The sequence below is a fragment of the Mastomys coucha genome, unplaced genomic scaffold, assembly GCF_008632895.1.
Source record: "Mastomys coucha isolate ucsf_1 unplaced genomic scaffold, UCSF_Mcou_1 pScaffold21, whole genome shotgun sequence".
Taxonomy (NCBI): domain Eukaryota; kingdom Metazoa; phylum Chordata; class Mammalia; order Rodentia; family Muridae; genus Mastomys; species Mastomys coucha.
Window position 1 is genome coordinate 184,711,975 of NW_022196904.1, and position 14,423 is coordinate 184,726,397.

Genomic DNA, 14,423 nt, shown 5'->3' on the forward strand with positions numbered 1-14,423 from the left:
AAGAAGGGTCAGCTTTGTGAATTAAAACAAAACTAGAGTTGAAAATTTAATTTAAAAAAAAAAAAATCTTAAGTTTTGCCAAGTAGACACCATTTTCCCCCTTTTCTAAGTCATAGGAGGTGATGCATAGCTTTATATTCATTAGTTTTGCACCATTAAAGACTGAACCTAGAGACTTGTGCAAACCAGCAAGTGTCCCAATACTGTCAAACCTACAGCCCTCAAATTTTTTAATTAAACAATTCTATGTAAATAAAGCAGGAGAGATTCCTACAATATAGTAATTTAACCAATTTTGTTCTGTTAACAACCTTCAGAGCCAAGAATACAAGCTGATAGGCCGCTATCAGGAGCCCAGTCTTTAACACTAAATATTTGCATCTCCTTGCAGGGATCATGTATTTAAAGCACAAACATGCAGTCTGTAAGAAGTCTCAGATTTCGAACTTTTTATTATATGACAGAATATTTCCCCACCACATTAATAACAAAACACATTCAAAGAAAAGAGTCTTGAAAAGCTGTGCATAATTTTCAAAGCCCTGTGCCAAGGTGGCCCTTCTTGTAAACAACAAAATCCGAAGCATTTTTTCCTGATGTCCTGTAACTGTCATCTTACATGTCCCTCCCAGTAATTTATGAAGAACCTTCTCAAATTTTTATCTTCACATGTGTATATGGAGCAAAGTATTAGAAAAACTATTTTATGTATGAGGGAGTTCTTGAAGGTACATACCATTAATTACTTTTCCTCCCCCAAGTCTGAGTTCTGAAACTGCTCCTTCATTGACAGATGGGCAGCAGTTACAGTAATCGGCAATTCCAGGAAGCATCAGATGTTGTGATCTACATATCAGCAGGTCAAAGGGGATGCACTCAAGCACTCTGCTTACTGAAGGAAGGCGTTTCGGGGATGCAGAGAGCCACTGTAATATATGAGACAAGTGACTTGACCCCTGCCTCCTTTAAAACCAGTTTATTCAGCAATACAGCCTAATAAATTGACTATTTTTGTGATTACTATAGACTGCCCAGGGAACTAATGAGCTAGCTAGCCTAATTTTACTATACCTACTTTCTTTTCTAAGTCAAAAAATAAAAATAAAAAAGCTGCAGTTAGGACTTCCAAAATTTAATTTGTTGCCTGAATTTATTATTCTGTATGAAGACAGAAACACGGAAGCCTTACTGGAAACATAAACATAAGGTATTAGAAGCCATTATGATGTTCCCCTTAAAAAAAAAATGCAGAATCCACAAACTGAATAATTAATCTAATCAGATAGGATTTAAATAATAGTGGCACATAGATATGTCCCCCAAAGGAGTGAGCAGGTGGGTGGAGGTGAGACCTGCACTGAAACAGAAGCCACTCTCTGGTCTCAATGCAAGCAACTAGGTCAGGAAAATATATTCCAATACTTTCTGTAATTTTACCTTATCTTAAGAAATTATTTCTATCTCCCAATAGTTCAAACCATACCTTGTAATCAAAACCAAAGTTCTCATAATATAGAGTAAGAAAAAAAAATAATGAAGACTGGCCAATTAAAGTATTCTATCCTGCCACTACTTAAGGTATTGTTAGTCCTTAAGCTTGTAAATCTGTACCATCCAATAGTTAATCAACTGTAGTTATTTAAAACAAAAAATTAAAAATTAGCTCCTCAGTTAACCCTAGCCATATTTTAATTATCCACTGGCTATTTGTAGCTAGTGGCTATGGCAAGAACAGCAAACAGATCATGCTCACCATCACAGAAGCTCTACAACACACTGCTATTCTAACTGGATATAGAAAAGAAGACACTTTTGTAAACAAATGACTTCAATGTCATTTGCTTTGCTTTTTCTTTTTTTCTTCTTTTAAATTGAAACTAGGTCTCAGTGTCACCCTGGCTGGCCTGGAACTCTATGTAGCCCGGGTTGGCCTCAAACACATAGAGATTTGCCTACTACCTCTGCCTGATTTGCTTTTTTTGTGTTTTGCTGACTTTATTTTTCAGTGCTGGGAATTGAACCAGGGCCTTGTGTATTCCTAGTAGTTGTATTTCTAGCCTCCAGATCACTATTACCTGAGGCCTAGGTAAGCCTTTTAGGGAAAAACTTTGTCTACCATAAGGATTTCTCCCTATAATTTCAGTTATAGATTACATATCAAGACAGCTAACTCCATACTCCAAAGATAATTTACCCTAGAGATGTTTAGAAAGACCTGGTAGTAATATTGTTTGAAACTAGGCTCCCGACTTCCCCTCTACCATTTCTACAGAGACCTCTCCTCCCACTGCCCATAAAGTACAGACAAGTGGTTTTTTCCCTTCAAAGAAAACAAAGAACTACTTTTAAGTCTGCAGAGGTAGAAGAGGCAGGCCAGCTTGTGTCTGTCACTTCACTGTCATGCATACTCATGGTGCAGGTGAACAAATCAAATGAGCAGGCAGGAAACAAACACTGGGTTACTGCTTACAGTTTACAGAATGTCTGAGAGTGGGAGAAAGTTTCCTAAACACCTCTAATGAATGGCACATGCACTCCATAGGTCTGGCTTCTAAACACTGAAGAACAGTATTAGTCAAAGTAAAATTACCCTTCATTATTTTGTTTTTAAAAATAACATATACTTTATTATAAGTCTAGAACCCGAGTTTGAAAATGTCCAACTCATTTTAAATTACAGGTAAGATCTTTCAGAATCCCAAATGTATTAAGCCCAAAAATAAAAGTTGGAAATATGTTTGTGTGTGTGTGTGTGTCCGTGTGTGTGTGTCCTTTTTGAAATAGGGTCTTACTATATAGCCCAGGATGGCCTGGAACTCAAGAGCTCTGCCTAGCTCTGCTTCCTGAGTGCTGGGATCAAAGGCGTACATGCACAGCTGGCAAAATCTAATGGTATTAGTGTTCATCAAGAGGATAAAGAGAATGACTGTTTAGATGTGACATAGAATAAGCAAGAAATCATCAAAAAACCCTGAAAACTGCTGAAGTATCAGGTTCAAAATCTGAAGTATATTCTTAGGATCAAAGTTTTCATATATAATATTTACAAATTATATATGGTACTTTTCTCAACCTGGTGTTCTGAGAAGCAACAGGTATTTAAGTTTATCCTGAAACCCCAGTTCATGTCCTTAGATGTTTTGTTCCTCCTAAACTTTGCATGAAAAGTTAATCTCCTTTTCACACTACTTCAACTTTAACTACTCAACAACTACAAAGTCCAGTCTTAAATTAAAATACCTATATAACATCCATAGACAGAATGTTATCTCTTAACACATTTTCATGTGTTTTTAATAAAAGTATATGCCCTATTAGCTTTGAAAAATAAGGCTAAATTTCATTTTCAGATAATTTTGTGTCATTAAAAAGGATCTTTGTCAGATTGTACATTCCTCCCTCAATAGTGTTACCTTTTGAACTAAGTTTCCTTGTCAAGTCTTTTTTAAAACAAAAGCTTATTCCATTGCAAGGTTTCTTCTTATGAAATCCTGTAAGCACACACAAGATTTACAAAAGCCTGAGTGTTTCGTTCCTTCTGCTGTACACCAAATAGAGCTACTAATTTTAGAAGCCTCGGTACCTGTACATACAGTACCTGTACATACATATACAAGTGGGAGCACCTTCCTCACAGGTGCTTGGAGTGCCTATGGGTTTTGAATGCATAGTTTGAAAAAAATATTCTTTTCAAATGACATTAACTACAACTGTCCACCTATACTTACTTGCAAATCCTTCTTCAGTTTCAGCAGATCTTCATTTTCTCCATTTCCCGACAGAGCAGCTTCTACTTGCTGGAGTTGAGCTTTGTAGCTAGCCAACTGTTTTGCTAGATCCTCTGACATCTGAGGAAGATGAAGGCCCATAAAAGCGAGTCAAATGTCAAATTACAAAAATCTTTTTTCTCCGACCCACCTAATTTAACCACTCTTGTTACAAAACTGAAGTTTCATTCACCATCATTTTTACTTTACTCAGATTTAACTAATCCACGAACTTCAAGGCAATAAGTTCTGAAGGCTGCAGACATGTCTGGTAAACTCTACACAAAAAGATCTCCCACAGCCATGCTATTAAAAGAGGGAAACTGCTTTTTCTTTAACTATCATAGGAAGACCGAGACACACTTCTTAAAAGTTGAGAGAGTCAAACTCGGGGAAATTAGCACAGACGAGTTCTCCCAACGTCAGATACACAAAACTCCTTTCTCTACTCTCCAACTCTTCGGGGCAGGCAGGTCCCCAGAACACAAACTCTGCACACAGAGGTCATCTTAGAAACCTGCCTTTCGCCCAATACAGCTAGCGTCCTCCAGAGCTGACGAGTCCCGTAAAGTGGACGCCAACAAAACCTACGGGTCCTCCGAGGCCACCTCCGGAACATTCCGGCCGCCCCTCCGGTCTGACGGGCTAGCCGAGCCGGCCCTTCTCCCAGTCAGCCCGCGCTCCGGAGCCCGCCATACTTCCGCCCATCATTCTGGACCAGGAAACTCAAAACCTCAGCTTCCATGGAAACCGCGGAGCCCCGCACCCTCAGCGAGGACCTCGTCGGAACGGCGCGGGCGCCTCCCCCACCCGACGGGTTCCCCAGGACGGCCACGTTCGTCGCCTCGGCCCGGGAGCCCCCACGCAGGCCAGGGCCACCCACTGGGGGTGCGTGAGCCGCTGGCTCCCCGCACTGCCCGCGCCGGGCCGCGCTCTGAGGTCGGCCGGCGCGGTGGCTTCGGGCCTCCGCCTCAACTCCAGCCCGAGGCCCGAGGAGGCCCGAGGAGGCCCGACTCTCCCTCAGAGGCTCGTTACCTTGGGTGGGGCTGGGGACGGAACGGCGGGCAGGGGTCGGGGAGGCGAGCCGAGCGGCGGCAGGGGAAACTGCAGCAGGGAAGATTTCCACCGCGGCGAGGTTCGGTCGGAAAAAGGGAAAACTCCGCCGGCGAGGGGGGAGGGGAGAAAAGCCGGGCTCGGGCAGGAGGAAAAGACAAGGCGAGAGAGATCTCGCGAGAAGTACGAACTCTCGTGAAATGGCGCCCGAGTCACGTGGCCCCCGCCGTCCTCTGAGCCGCCTGCGATTGAGACGAGGTGGGTAGTGTCTGTGTGGGGGCCTAGTGGGCAGGAAGTGACGTATCTGGGCTGCGCCAGGGTCAGAGGGCGGTTCGTCTACGTCAGTTCCGCCCCGTGGTGGGAGGGGCCAGTGGCTCTCTGTTGTGGGTGTTGTCCTCTAGTTCCCTTGGGCGTCAGCTCGCGAGCCTTTCTGAGGAGCCGTGATGAGAAAGAGATTCAGTACCAGGAATGGGCTGGGAGTGATGGCGGTTAACTTGTGTTCCACAGGGAGGCAGAGGCCGGCGGATCTGAGCCTGAGTCCGGATAGCGAGTTCCAGGCCAGCCAAGGCTACATAGCGAGACCCTGAAGTCAAGTGGAAGTGTTTTGTAGTATAGAAAATAAATATAGCCAATAGAGATAGAGTGATAGAAATGGAACAGTGACCATTTGAGGTTATTAGGCACCCATGGTAGCTAAAAGCCAAGTGGTTGAACAATAAAATAAAATAGAGGAAGGGAGGTTGTTTAGAGTCAAGGTGTCATAAGTATGAAACATCCTATCCCACAGAGTGACGGAGTGACTGTCAACATGAAGTGACTTGTCACCTATGAGGAAGTATAATCAAGCTTTTCCGTTTAAAGGAAATATAAACATAATGTGTTGAATGGCCGTGAGAAAAGAACCACCCATCCCAGAATGTGCGATGTCCTTTTGACTCAAATAATTCAAGAGTAATGTAATTTTAAAGAGAAATAACTCCCTTCGTCTTGGCCATTTGAACCCTTGTTCCCAATGCTCCTTGTTCCCAATGGAGTGGTTTAAAAGTACTCCCTGGCTGGAGAAGTATGCTGCCGGGGGTGGACTTGGAGAGATTAAAGACAAGTTTGATTCCAACTCCCAACAAATTACTCCGGCCGTCATGCCCTCAGCCTGTTGCCTCTGCTCTGCCATTATGGACTCACTCCGGAACCATAAGCTAAAATGAAATTGTTAAATTGCTTTAGTCACGGTGTTTGATAACAGCAACAAAAAAAGGAAGTAATGCTATTAAAAAGAGTAAGAACTAGTTTAGATTAGAAGATAAAAGAGGGGTGTGGTGGTGCTTGTGTGTAATCTCAGTATGTTGTGCCAAGAAATGTTTGTGAACCCCCAAAAGACCACCAAGGAGCTGAATCCGATGCAATAGAACTAGGGTCTCTTTGTTCAAGCTCAAGCGTGGGCCATACCACTCTCTCTGACCACCATCTCTGACGCAAGAGAAATGGGAGCCGGGGTGCAAGCCCAGTTTTAGGCAAGCATTTATAGATGCAAGAAAGGACTATCTAGCTATCAGGTATAGGTCTGGTTGGGGGGCCATTATGGCCTTTAATATAAATGTCTGGTGCTGGGAGCCAAACCATAAACTTAACTTCTGTTTTCCTCTTGATTGGTAGTTGTTGAGAAGTGAAGTACCAGGAGCTGGCTTGTGACCTGGGGGTGTAGATTTCTTGGGAAATGACCTGGAAACTGGGGCTGGATATAGGTTTTGTTGGGGGTAACCTGGAAACTGGTCTTAGACACAAGTCTTGTTGGGGGGTAGCCTGGAAACTGGTGCTAGGTACTGTCCTGTTAGTTTACTTGAGTTCAACCTTAGGTCAGGTTCTCCAAGATGGAGTCTGAACCCAAAAGATTTGGTCTCTCAAGTACACCAGAGGCAGAGGTAGGAGAATCAACTGAAGTTTAAACAGTGTCTGAACTGGTGTGTTTCAGGCCTTCCAGAGCAAATAGCAAGTGCCTATTTCAAGATCCAAACAAGCAAAAAGAGAAATAATAATGATTGGATCTTTGTATAGTCAGGGTTCTCTAGAGTCACAGAACTTATGGCTAGTCTTTATATAGTAAGGGAATTTGTTATGACTGTAGCCTAACTCCCCAACAATGGTCAGCTGTGAATGGGAAGTCCAAGGATCTAGTAGTTGCTCAGTCCCACAAGGCCAGTAGATTCCAACAGATGTGCTGGTAAGTAAATGAAAACAGGCAAAGAAGAGCAAATGTTACTTCTTCCAATGTCCTTATGTAGGTCTCCAGAAGAGGGTGTGGCCCAGATTAGAGATGTGCACCACCTTGCCTGGATGTAGGACTTGTTTTGTCCCAGGCTGACCTTGAACTCAAAGGTCTCCTTGCCTTAGTCTCCTGGGATTCATAGCCACTATGCCTCAAGATCTCTAAGCCAAGATCCAGGTCAGAAACTTGTGTCTCCCAGCCTCAAGATCTGGATCACGGGTGAGTCTTCCAATTCTGGATTGTAGTTCATTCCAGATATAGTCAAGTTGATAACCAGGAATAGCTATTACAAATCTTAATTTTTAAAAATATGGCTATAAAAATTGTGGACAATCCAGGCAGTGATGGCACATACTCCCATAATCCCAGCACTCAGGAGGCAGAGGCAGTTGGATTTCTATGAATTCAAGACAAGCCTAGTCTATAGTCTATAGAGTGAGTTCTAGGACAGTCAGGACACATAGAAACCCTGTCTTGAAAAACCAAAATAATAATGATGATTAAAAACTTGTGGACATGCCAGGCTGGTGATTTTGACACAGAGGCAGTGTGGTAGTATGCTTGCTGACAAGCACAAGGTCTAGCACCATCCCCAACACATATACATATATAGAAGTTGGAACATAGACAGTATTAGATGATGCTAAACTGCTAGTTGGTTTTTTTAATTTTTTTGAACTGTATTTTTTAATTTTTAATTTATTTATTATATGTAAGTACACTGTTGCTATCTTCAGACACACCAGAAGAGGGCATCAGATCTCATTACAGATGGTTGTGAGCTACCATGTGGTTACTGGGATTTGAACTTAGGACTGAAAGGCTGGAGAATCTTAGAATTTAAAATGAGGGCATTTAATAGAAATGTATGTATAATGTGTAACCTTTACCTAAAAGGGGGCATGGAAAACCTCTGTATCAAGCCAAAAACGAGAAGTAGGTAGTTCCAGGAATTTGGCTAACTCAGAGCCTCAGGACTCTGGTTCCCAATACCTGCCACTCCTGAATGATCCACAATGAAGAAGGAACTAGGAATGAAGGTCTACTGGTTTATGAGACTCTCCACCCTGTCGACCGGTAGATGAAGATTACATTCCTAAAATGAATATGTTCCCCTCCCTAACTGAATACATTGGATTGGGTCTCTCTAAAATTTTCCACTGTTTTTATGTTATGTTTCCTTGGTAACTCTCTCCCCGCCCCCAGCTTGTGGTTTTTCCCATTAAATACCCCTTACTTCTTGTGTTCGGGGTCGAACTCCTCTGGCCAACATGGTCACGAGATCGACCCCAGTACCGACCTATCCCAAATAAACCTCATGTGATTGCGGCAAGTTCGGTCTCTCGTGAGTTATTGGGTGGTCGCGTCATCCCGAGACTTGAGTAAGGATCTCCCCAGTTCTGGGGGTTTTTCATGACCTTCAGAAGAGCAGTCAGTGCTCTTACCCGCTGAGCCATCTCACCAGCCCCTAAACTGCTAGTTTTATTAGGTGTAAAAGTTTATAGTTACTTTGGGGAAAGGCCCATGCTTAGGTATTTAGGGATACCTTCAAGTGGTATGCTCAAAATGCTATATGGAGGGCTGGGCAGTGGTGGTGCATGCCTTTAATCCCAGCACTTGGGAGGCAGAGGCAAGTGGATTTCTGAGTTGGAAGCCAGCCTGGTCTACAGAGTGAGTTCCAGGACAGCCAGGGCTATACAGAAAAACCCAGTCTCAAAAAACAAAACAAAACCAAACAAAAACAAACAAAAAAAAGCTATATGGGGCTGGTGAGATGGCTCAGCGGGTAAGAGCACTGACTGCTCTTCTGAAGGTCATGAGTTTAAATCCCAGCAACTACATGGTGGCTCACAACCACCCGTAATGAGATCTGACGCCCTCTTCTGGTGCATCTGAAGTCAGCTACAGTGTACTTAATTATAATTATAATAATAAATAAATCTTTAAAAAAAACCAACCAAACAAACAAACAAAAAAGCTATATGGCATAGGTGGGTATGGTGGCACATGTCTATAATCCTATAGACGTGGGTGAAGTTATGAGGATAAGGAAATCCAGGCCAGCCTTAGTTATGTGGTGGGTTCAAGATTAGCCTAGGCTACATGAGACCCCCAAACAACAAAAATTATGTAAAATATTCATACAACTCATATGTATAGACATACATATATGCATGTGTGAGTGTTCACATGAAAATTAAAAAGCAAACTGCTTACAGGTATTGAATTCAATGGAGAATATGTGACAGATCATGGGACTAAACTCTTAATTCCCTGTATATTTGATAATTTTCAAAATGAAAATATGGGGAAATTATTCATAGCAGAATAGATTTTGAATGGTTTCATGTATATGTGTGTGCATGTGTTGTACCTCATTCTCAAGCCCCAAGAGACCACCAAGGAGCCAACTTCAATGCAATGGCACTAAGATCTCTCTTCAAGCTTGAGTTGGGGCTCACTCACTGCAGACCCTGTCACAGCAGAAGCCGTCTCGAGCCCTCAGTGGGACAAGGTTTTATAGGAAATGTCGAGCAATCGAGAGGCTTCCAGCCTGGCGAGCATCTTCATTGAATGATTATTGTAAGACGACAGGTGGGTGCTCTGAAGCAAAACCATGAACAATCACAAAGGGTCTGAAAGTACATCTGGAACAATCCGACTAATCTTGATTGGCTGTTGCTAGGAAGTAGCTAGGGAGTAACTCTGGGGTGCAGGCCAAGGACAAGCCATGGGGTCCTTCCTGGTACTTGGGTGTAGCTTGGGTTCAACTGCAGGTCAAGTACTCAGGCGCTTTTTGTTTTAAGATGGAGTAGATTTGGCTTCTCACTTGTGTCCATGTGCAAATGTGTTGGCAAAGATGGAAGGAGACTGGAGGAAAACTCTGGGGGATTGCTTGGTAAATACAGACAGAAAGTGACATTACAAATACATATGTGGTCATCAGAAACAAAGGACAGAGAAAGGGTGGGTCAGACAGCAGAGAAGATGTGGCCGTGAAGGCAGTGGGCACTCAGAGCTCTTTGAAGGGTAGGTGGAAAAGTGTGAATACTTGGTAGAAGGAATTATTTAAGATGGTCTCTAATTTTTTTTAACCTTTATTTTATATGTACAAGTGTTCTGCCTGCAAATGTCAGTACCACATGCATGCAGTGCTCGCAGATGCCAAAAGCGCATGGGACCTTCTAGGACAGGAATTACAGATAGTTGTAAGCCATCTTGTGAGTGCTGGGGATCAAACTCCGGTACTCCAGAAGAGCAATCAGTGCTCCTAACCACTGAGCCATCTGCCCAACTCCTTAAAATGGTCTTTGAAAGTGGAGTTAACTGGTGCTGAAGAGATGGCTCAGCCTGCAGTTAAGAGCACTGGCTGATATTCCAGAGGACCCAGGTTCAATTCCCAGCAACCACATGGCAGCTCACAACTGTCTGTAACTCCAATACTCTCACACCAGCATGCGTGCAAATAAAACACTAATGCACATAAAACAAAATAAAAGAAAAATAAAATGGAGATACTGTATTCCTTTGCAGCTCAGCTCCCGAGGGTATCCTCTTACCTGGAATGAACTACAATCCAGAAACAGAGGGCACACTTATGATCCAGATCTTAAGGCTGTAAGAAATAGGCTTTTGATCCAGATCTTGAGGAACAGTGGCCATGAAAAGTTTAGGCCCTGGCAAGGTGGTACACACCTTTAATTCCAGAAGACAAAAGGCAAGCAGATTTCTGAGTTCAAAGCCAGCCTGGGACAGAGCAAGTTCTAGGTGAAGAAAAGCTTAGGTCCAGGTATGGTGGTACATGCCATTACTTCCAGCCTTCAGGAGAGAGCCATACAGATCTCTGAGTTCAAGTCTCTCTACAGAGGAAGTTCTAGGACATCTAAGCTTAGTGAAGGAGTTGGAAAACAGAAAGCAGGTGATAACATAGTAGAACAATGGGGTCAAGTTCCAGCTCCAGCAAGAAGCAGAACTAAGCAGCTTCAGCCATGGTGCTCTGTCTTTTGAGTCAAGGGGCAAGGTCATAAAGTGTTGATTCATGGGCTGATTAAAAGGGAACCTGGGGTAAACGATTCAATTGAGATGCAATTCCTAAGAGAGTAGCTTATGCAAAATAAGAGACTGTGCTTTAGTGTGCAAGGGAAAGCTGTCTCCAAAGAGAATCAGCTTGCATCCATCACAGACTCCAAGTCATTTCTTCCACAGTTCCCAAACATCCCTTCCTCAGGACCCTCTCTCCCAAGCTGAGGCTGGTCCTCAGTATATATGGTTGGAGGGGCTAGGAGGGTCACCACAGGAGGAACTGTATTAAAGGGTCACAGCATTAGGAAGGATGAGAACCACTGTACTAAACAATTAAGATAATAGCAAGACCTTAGCAACTCCTATTTTTACAAAAAACAAAATGAGCTTTGTCACTGTCCCGCAGCAACATAAAACAGTAGGTTACCTGGAATATGAAGTTAGAAATAGATAGGAAAAGATAGAAGGAGATATGAGAGAGTAGCCACAGACATACCTACCCACGTGGAAGAGTAAAAATTAGACGGGAGACTCTCTGCTCAGCCATCTTGGTTCTTTAATAATAATCCTTTGTTCTCCCAACAGATATTATTACCTGGGGCAAACCCTTCCCCCAAAATATGTCAGTGTAACAGTTCAATCAGTGACTTCCTTGTTACTCTGTGGGGGTGGAGCTTTTGAATGTAACTGGAACCAGGTTTCGTTCAACAGGTGGGCAGCCGCAGCCCTGGGGCCCAAGTGGCACTGTTTTGCTTTCAATACTGTCCGGGCTGTGGGGAGGGAGTCCACAGAGCTTCACAGTTTCACACTTTCAAGACCAGTAGCCCTTAATTTGATGTGGCTGTACTTAGCCATTTTACTGAAAAGAAAACAATCACTAGATACATTAATATTCAAAAATTCCACTAGGTGGCAGTCAGGATCCACCTAGATCTGATAACTAATTTTTTTTTTTTTTTATTTTTTAAATGATGGCACTGGTGTAGAAACTTTGCCAAAGGGAAGTTTGGGGGGAATACGGAGGAAGGAAAAAATAAATGAGCATTTACTAACCATGGCTAGTGCTAACAAAAAGTGAATAACCAAATAAATGAAGGATTGCATACATCTGCACTCAGCCCTGACTGCAGTTTATTACAGATTAGATTATTGCTGTGATCCTCCAGTGTGCTTAATGAATTCTTTCATTAAACCATCGTGGTGGTGTGAGTATGCCTAGCCCAGAGAGTGGCGCTATTAGAAGGTGTGGCCCTGTTGCAGGAGGTGTGTCACTGTGGGGGTGGGGGGCCTTAAGACACTCATCCTAGCTGCCTGCAAGGGGGTCCCCTCCTAGCAGCCTTCAGATGAAGATGTAGAATTCTCAGCTCCTCCTGCACCATGCTGCCTGGATGCTGCCCTGCTCCCACCTTGATGATGATGGACTGAACCTTTGAGCCTGTAAGCCAGCCCAAACTAAATGTAGTTTCCTTGGTATGGTGTCTGTTCATAGCAGTAAAACCCTAACTAGGACAACCATTAAACCTTCAGACCACCATATATGGTTCACAGCTTTGTGTTGTTAAGACATACACAGGACACATGGCTCACTTTGAGACCCTAATACATTTAATAGATATTTTCATAGTACCATTCTCATCTTCTCTAACCGCTGCCCCTGAGAAGCCCTCTGTGGTCCTGATGGGCTTTTCACTCAGATTTCTGTTTCAGGTCATTGGAGAGCTAGCTCCGGGAGTCAGGGGTGGCAGTTACTCTGGGAGCCCCAGACAATCCCATAGGAGGACCTCTAGCTCTAGGGTAGCCCTCACCCACTCCTAATCCATCAACCAGTTAATGGGCTGCTCCCATAAAGAGCCAGTGCTCCTGCTGCTAGGAAACTCAATCCATTTACTCTGAAGGAGAATGTGGGCAGTAGACCATAGTCACCACAGGAAGCAAGACAGCCTCTGATTTAAGTTTTGTGGTAGAGGCTATTCACGTTAGAAGTGGGGAAAGCTTGGTGTGATGGTGTATATATGTGCTCAGCCCAGGGAGTGGCACTTGTTGGAATAGGTGTGTCACTGTGGGTGTGGGCTTTAAAACCCTCATCCTAGCTGCCTGGAAGCCAGTATTCTGCTAGCAACCTTCAGATGAAGGTATAGATCTCTCAGCTCCTCCTGCACCATGCCTGCCTAGATGCCACCATGTTCCTGCCTTGATGATAATGGACTGAACCACTGAACCTGTAAGCCAGCCCCAATTAAATGTTGTCATTATAAGAAGAGTTTTTGGTCATGGTGTCTCTTCACAGCAGTAAAACCCTAAGACACTTGGGCTGGAGGGATGGTCCAGCAGTCAAGCATTATATCTCTCTTGGAGAGGACCTGAGTTCAGGAACCTGTACCCATGGGCAGCTCACAAGCATCTATAACTCCCTAATGCTCTCTTATGGGCACCTACCCTCATTCATGATTAAAGAAACAAATCTTTTTTTAAAAAAGAAGTTGTAAGAGACACGCCCCTTTCATCATGTTTTCCTTGGATTAAAGCTAAAGGAGAATGCAACGGAGGCAGGACATTGTGTGTGATGTAAGCGCTTGGTGGCCTTTGGGGTGGTTTATAGGGAGCCATGTTCATTTGCTGTCTTTCATCATGACTTGTAAAGTGACCAGCATCAAGTCACTTTACTTCTTTGTGTCACACATGGTAGAAGCATATGAAAATGTCACATTCCCCTGTACTCTCATCAGACAAGTTGATGTAAATGTACTAACTGCTTTTAGCAGTCTGTAAGCCCAGATGCGCTGTTGCATGTGTAAGCAACGGATCTATGGCCATGGGCTTTTGTTGGTGCTGATGTCAGTGATGATCTATGTTTTCTTTTGGGTATTGTTCTTAGATGTCTCTATTATTTTAAGTATTACTATCATATGTAATAAATATGTTATAAAATGTAGTAATTTTCTTAAATTAATAAATCCCAATGGCGTGTTTGCTACCTGCCTGAGTGGTTTGTGTTCTCGAATGAAAGACAAACACACAGCCTTTATATTTCAATATACTTAAAACAGCACAATAGGCGTCAGAGCCTAATCTCCACTACCTCCTGCGGATAATTCCGAGCTCCTTCACATGGGGCTATGCCACTCTGTCCTGCACTCTTCTCAGGCATGGCATCTCTCCTCCACACACTCCCGGTGTGGCGGATCTCCTGTCCTCCACACACTCCCGGTGTGGCAGATCTCCTCTCTTCCACACACTCCCGGTGTGGCAGATCTCCTCTCTTCCACACACTCCCGGTGTGGCGGATCTCCTCTCTTCCACACACTCCCGGTGTGGCG

The 14,423-nt window shown here is 43.5% G+C and overlaps 1 protein-coding gene across 4 annotated transcripts in view; it reads right to left on the minus strand.

The window, feature by feature from the left end:
- Smndc1 (survival motor neuron domain containing 1) overlaps window positions 1-5,095 on the minus strand; it is an 11,236-nt gene extending 6,141 nt beyond the window's left edge. The window contains exons 1-2 of one of the 4 annotated variants that reach the window (XM_031390659.1): window positions 4,803-5,095; window positions 3,729-3,848 (exon numbers count right to left, since the gene is read on the minus strand). In XM_031390659.1, coding sequence (XP_031246519.1) covers window positions 3,729-3,848 — 120 coding nt within the window. In that variant the 5' untranslated portion in view covers window positions 4,803-5,095. Of the gene's footprint in view, window positions 1-736; window positions 927-3,728; window positions 3,849-4,288; window positions 4,483-4,802 lie in introns of those variants that run through there. The other 3 variants (XM_031390662.1, XM_031390661.1, XM_031390660.1) reach the window with 3 other exon arrangements.
- Window positions 5,096-14,423: the final 9,328 nt, after the last annotated feature.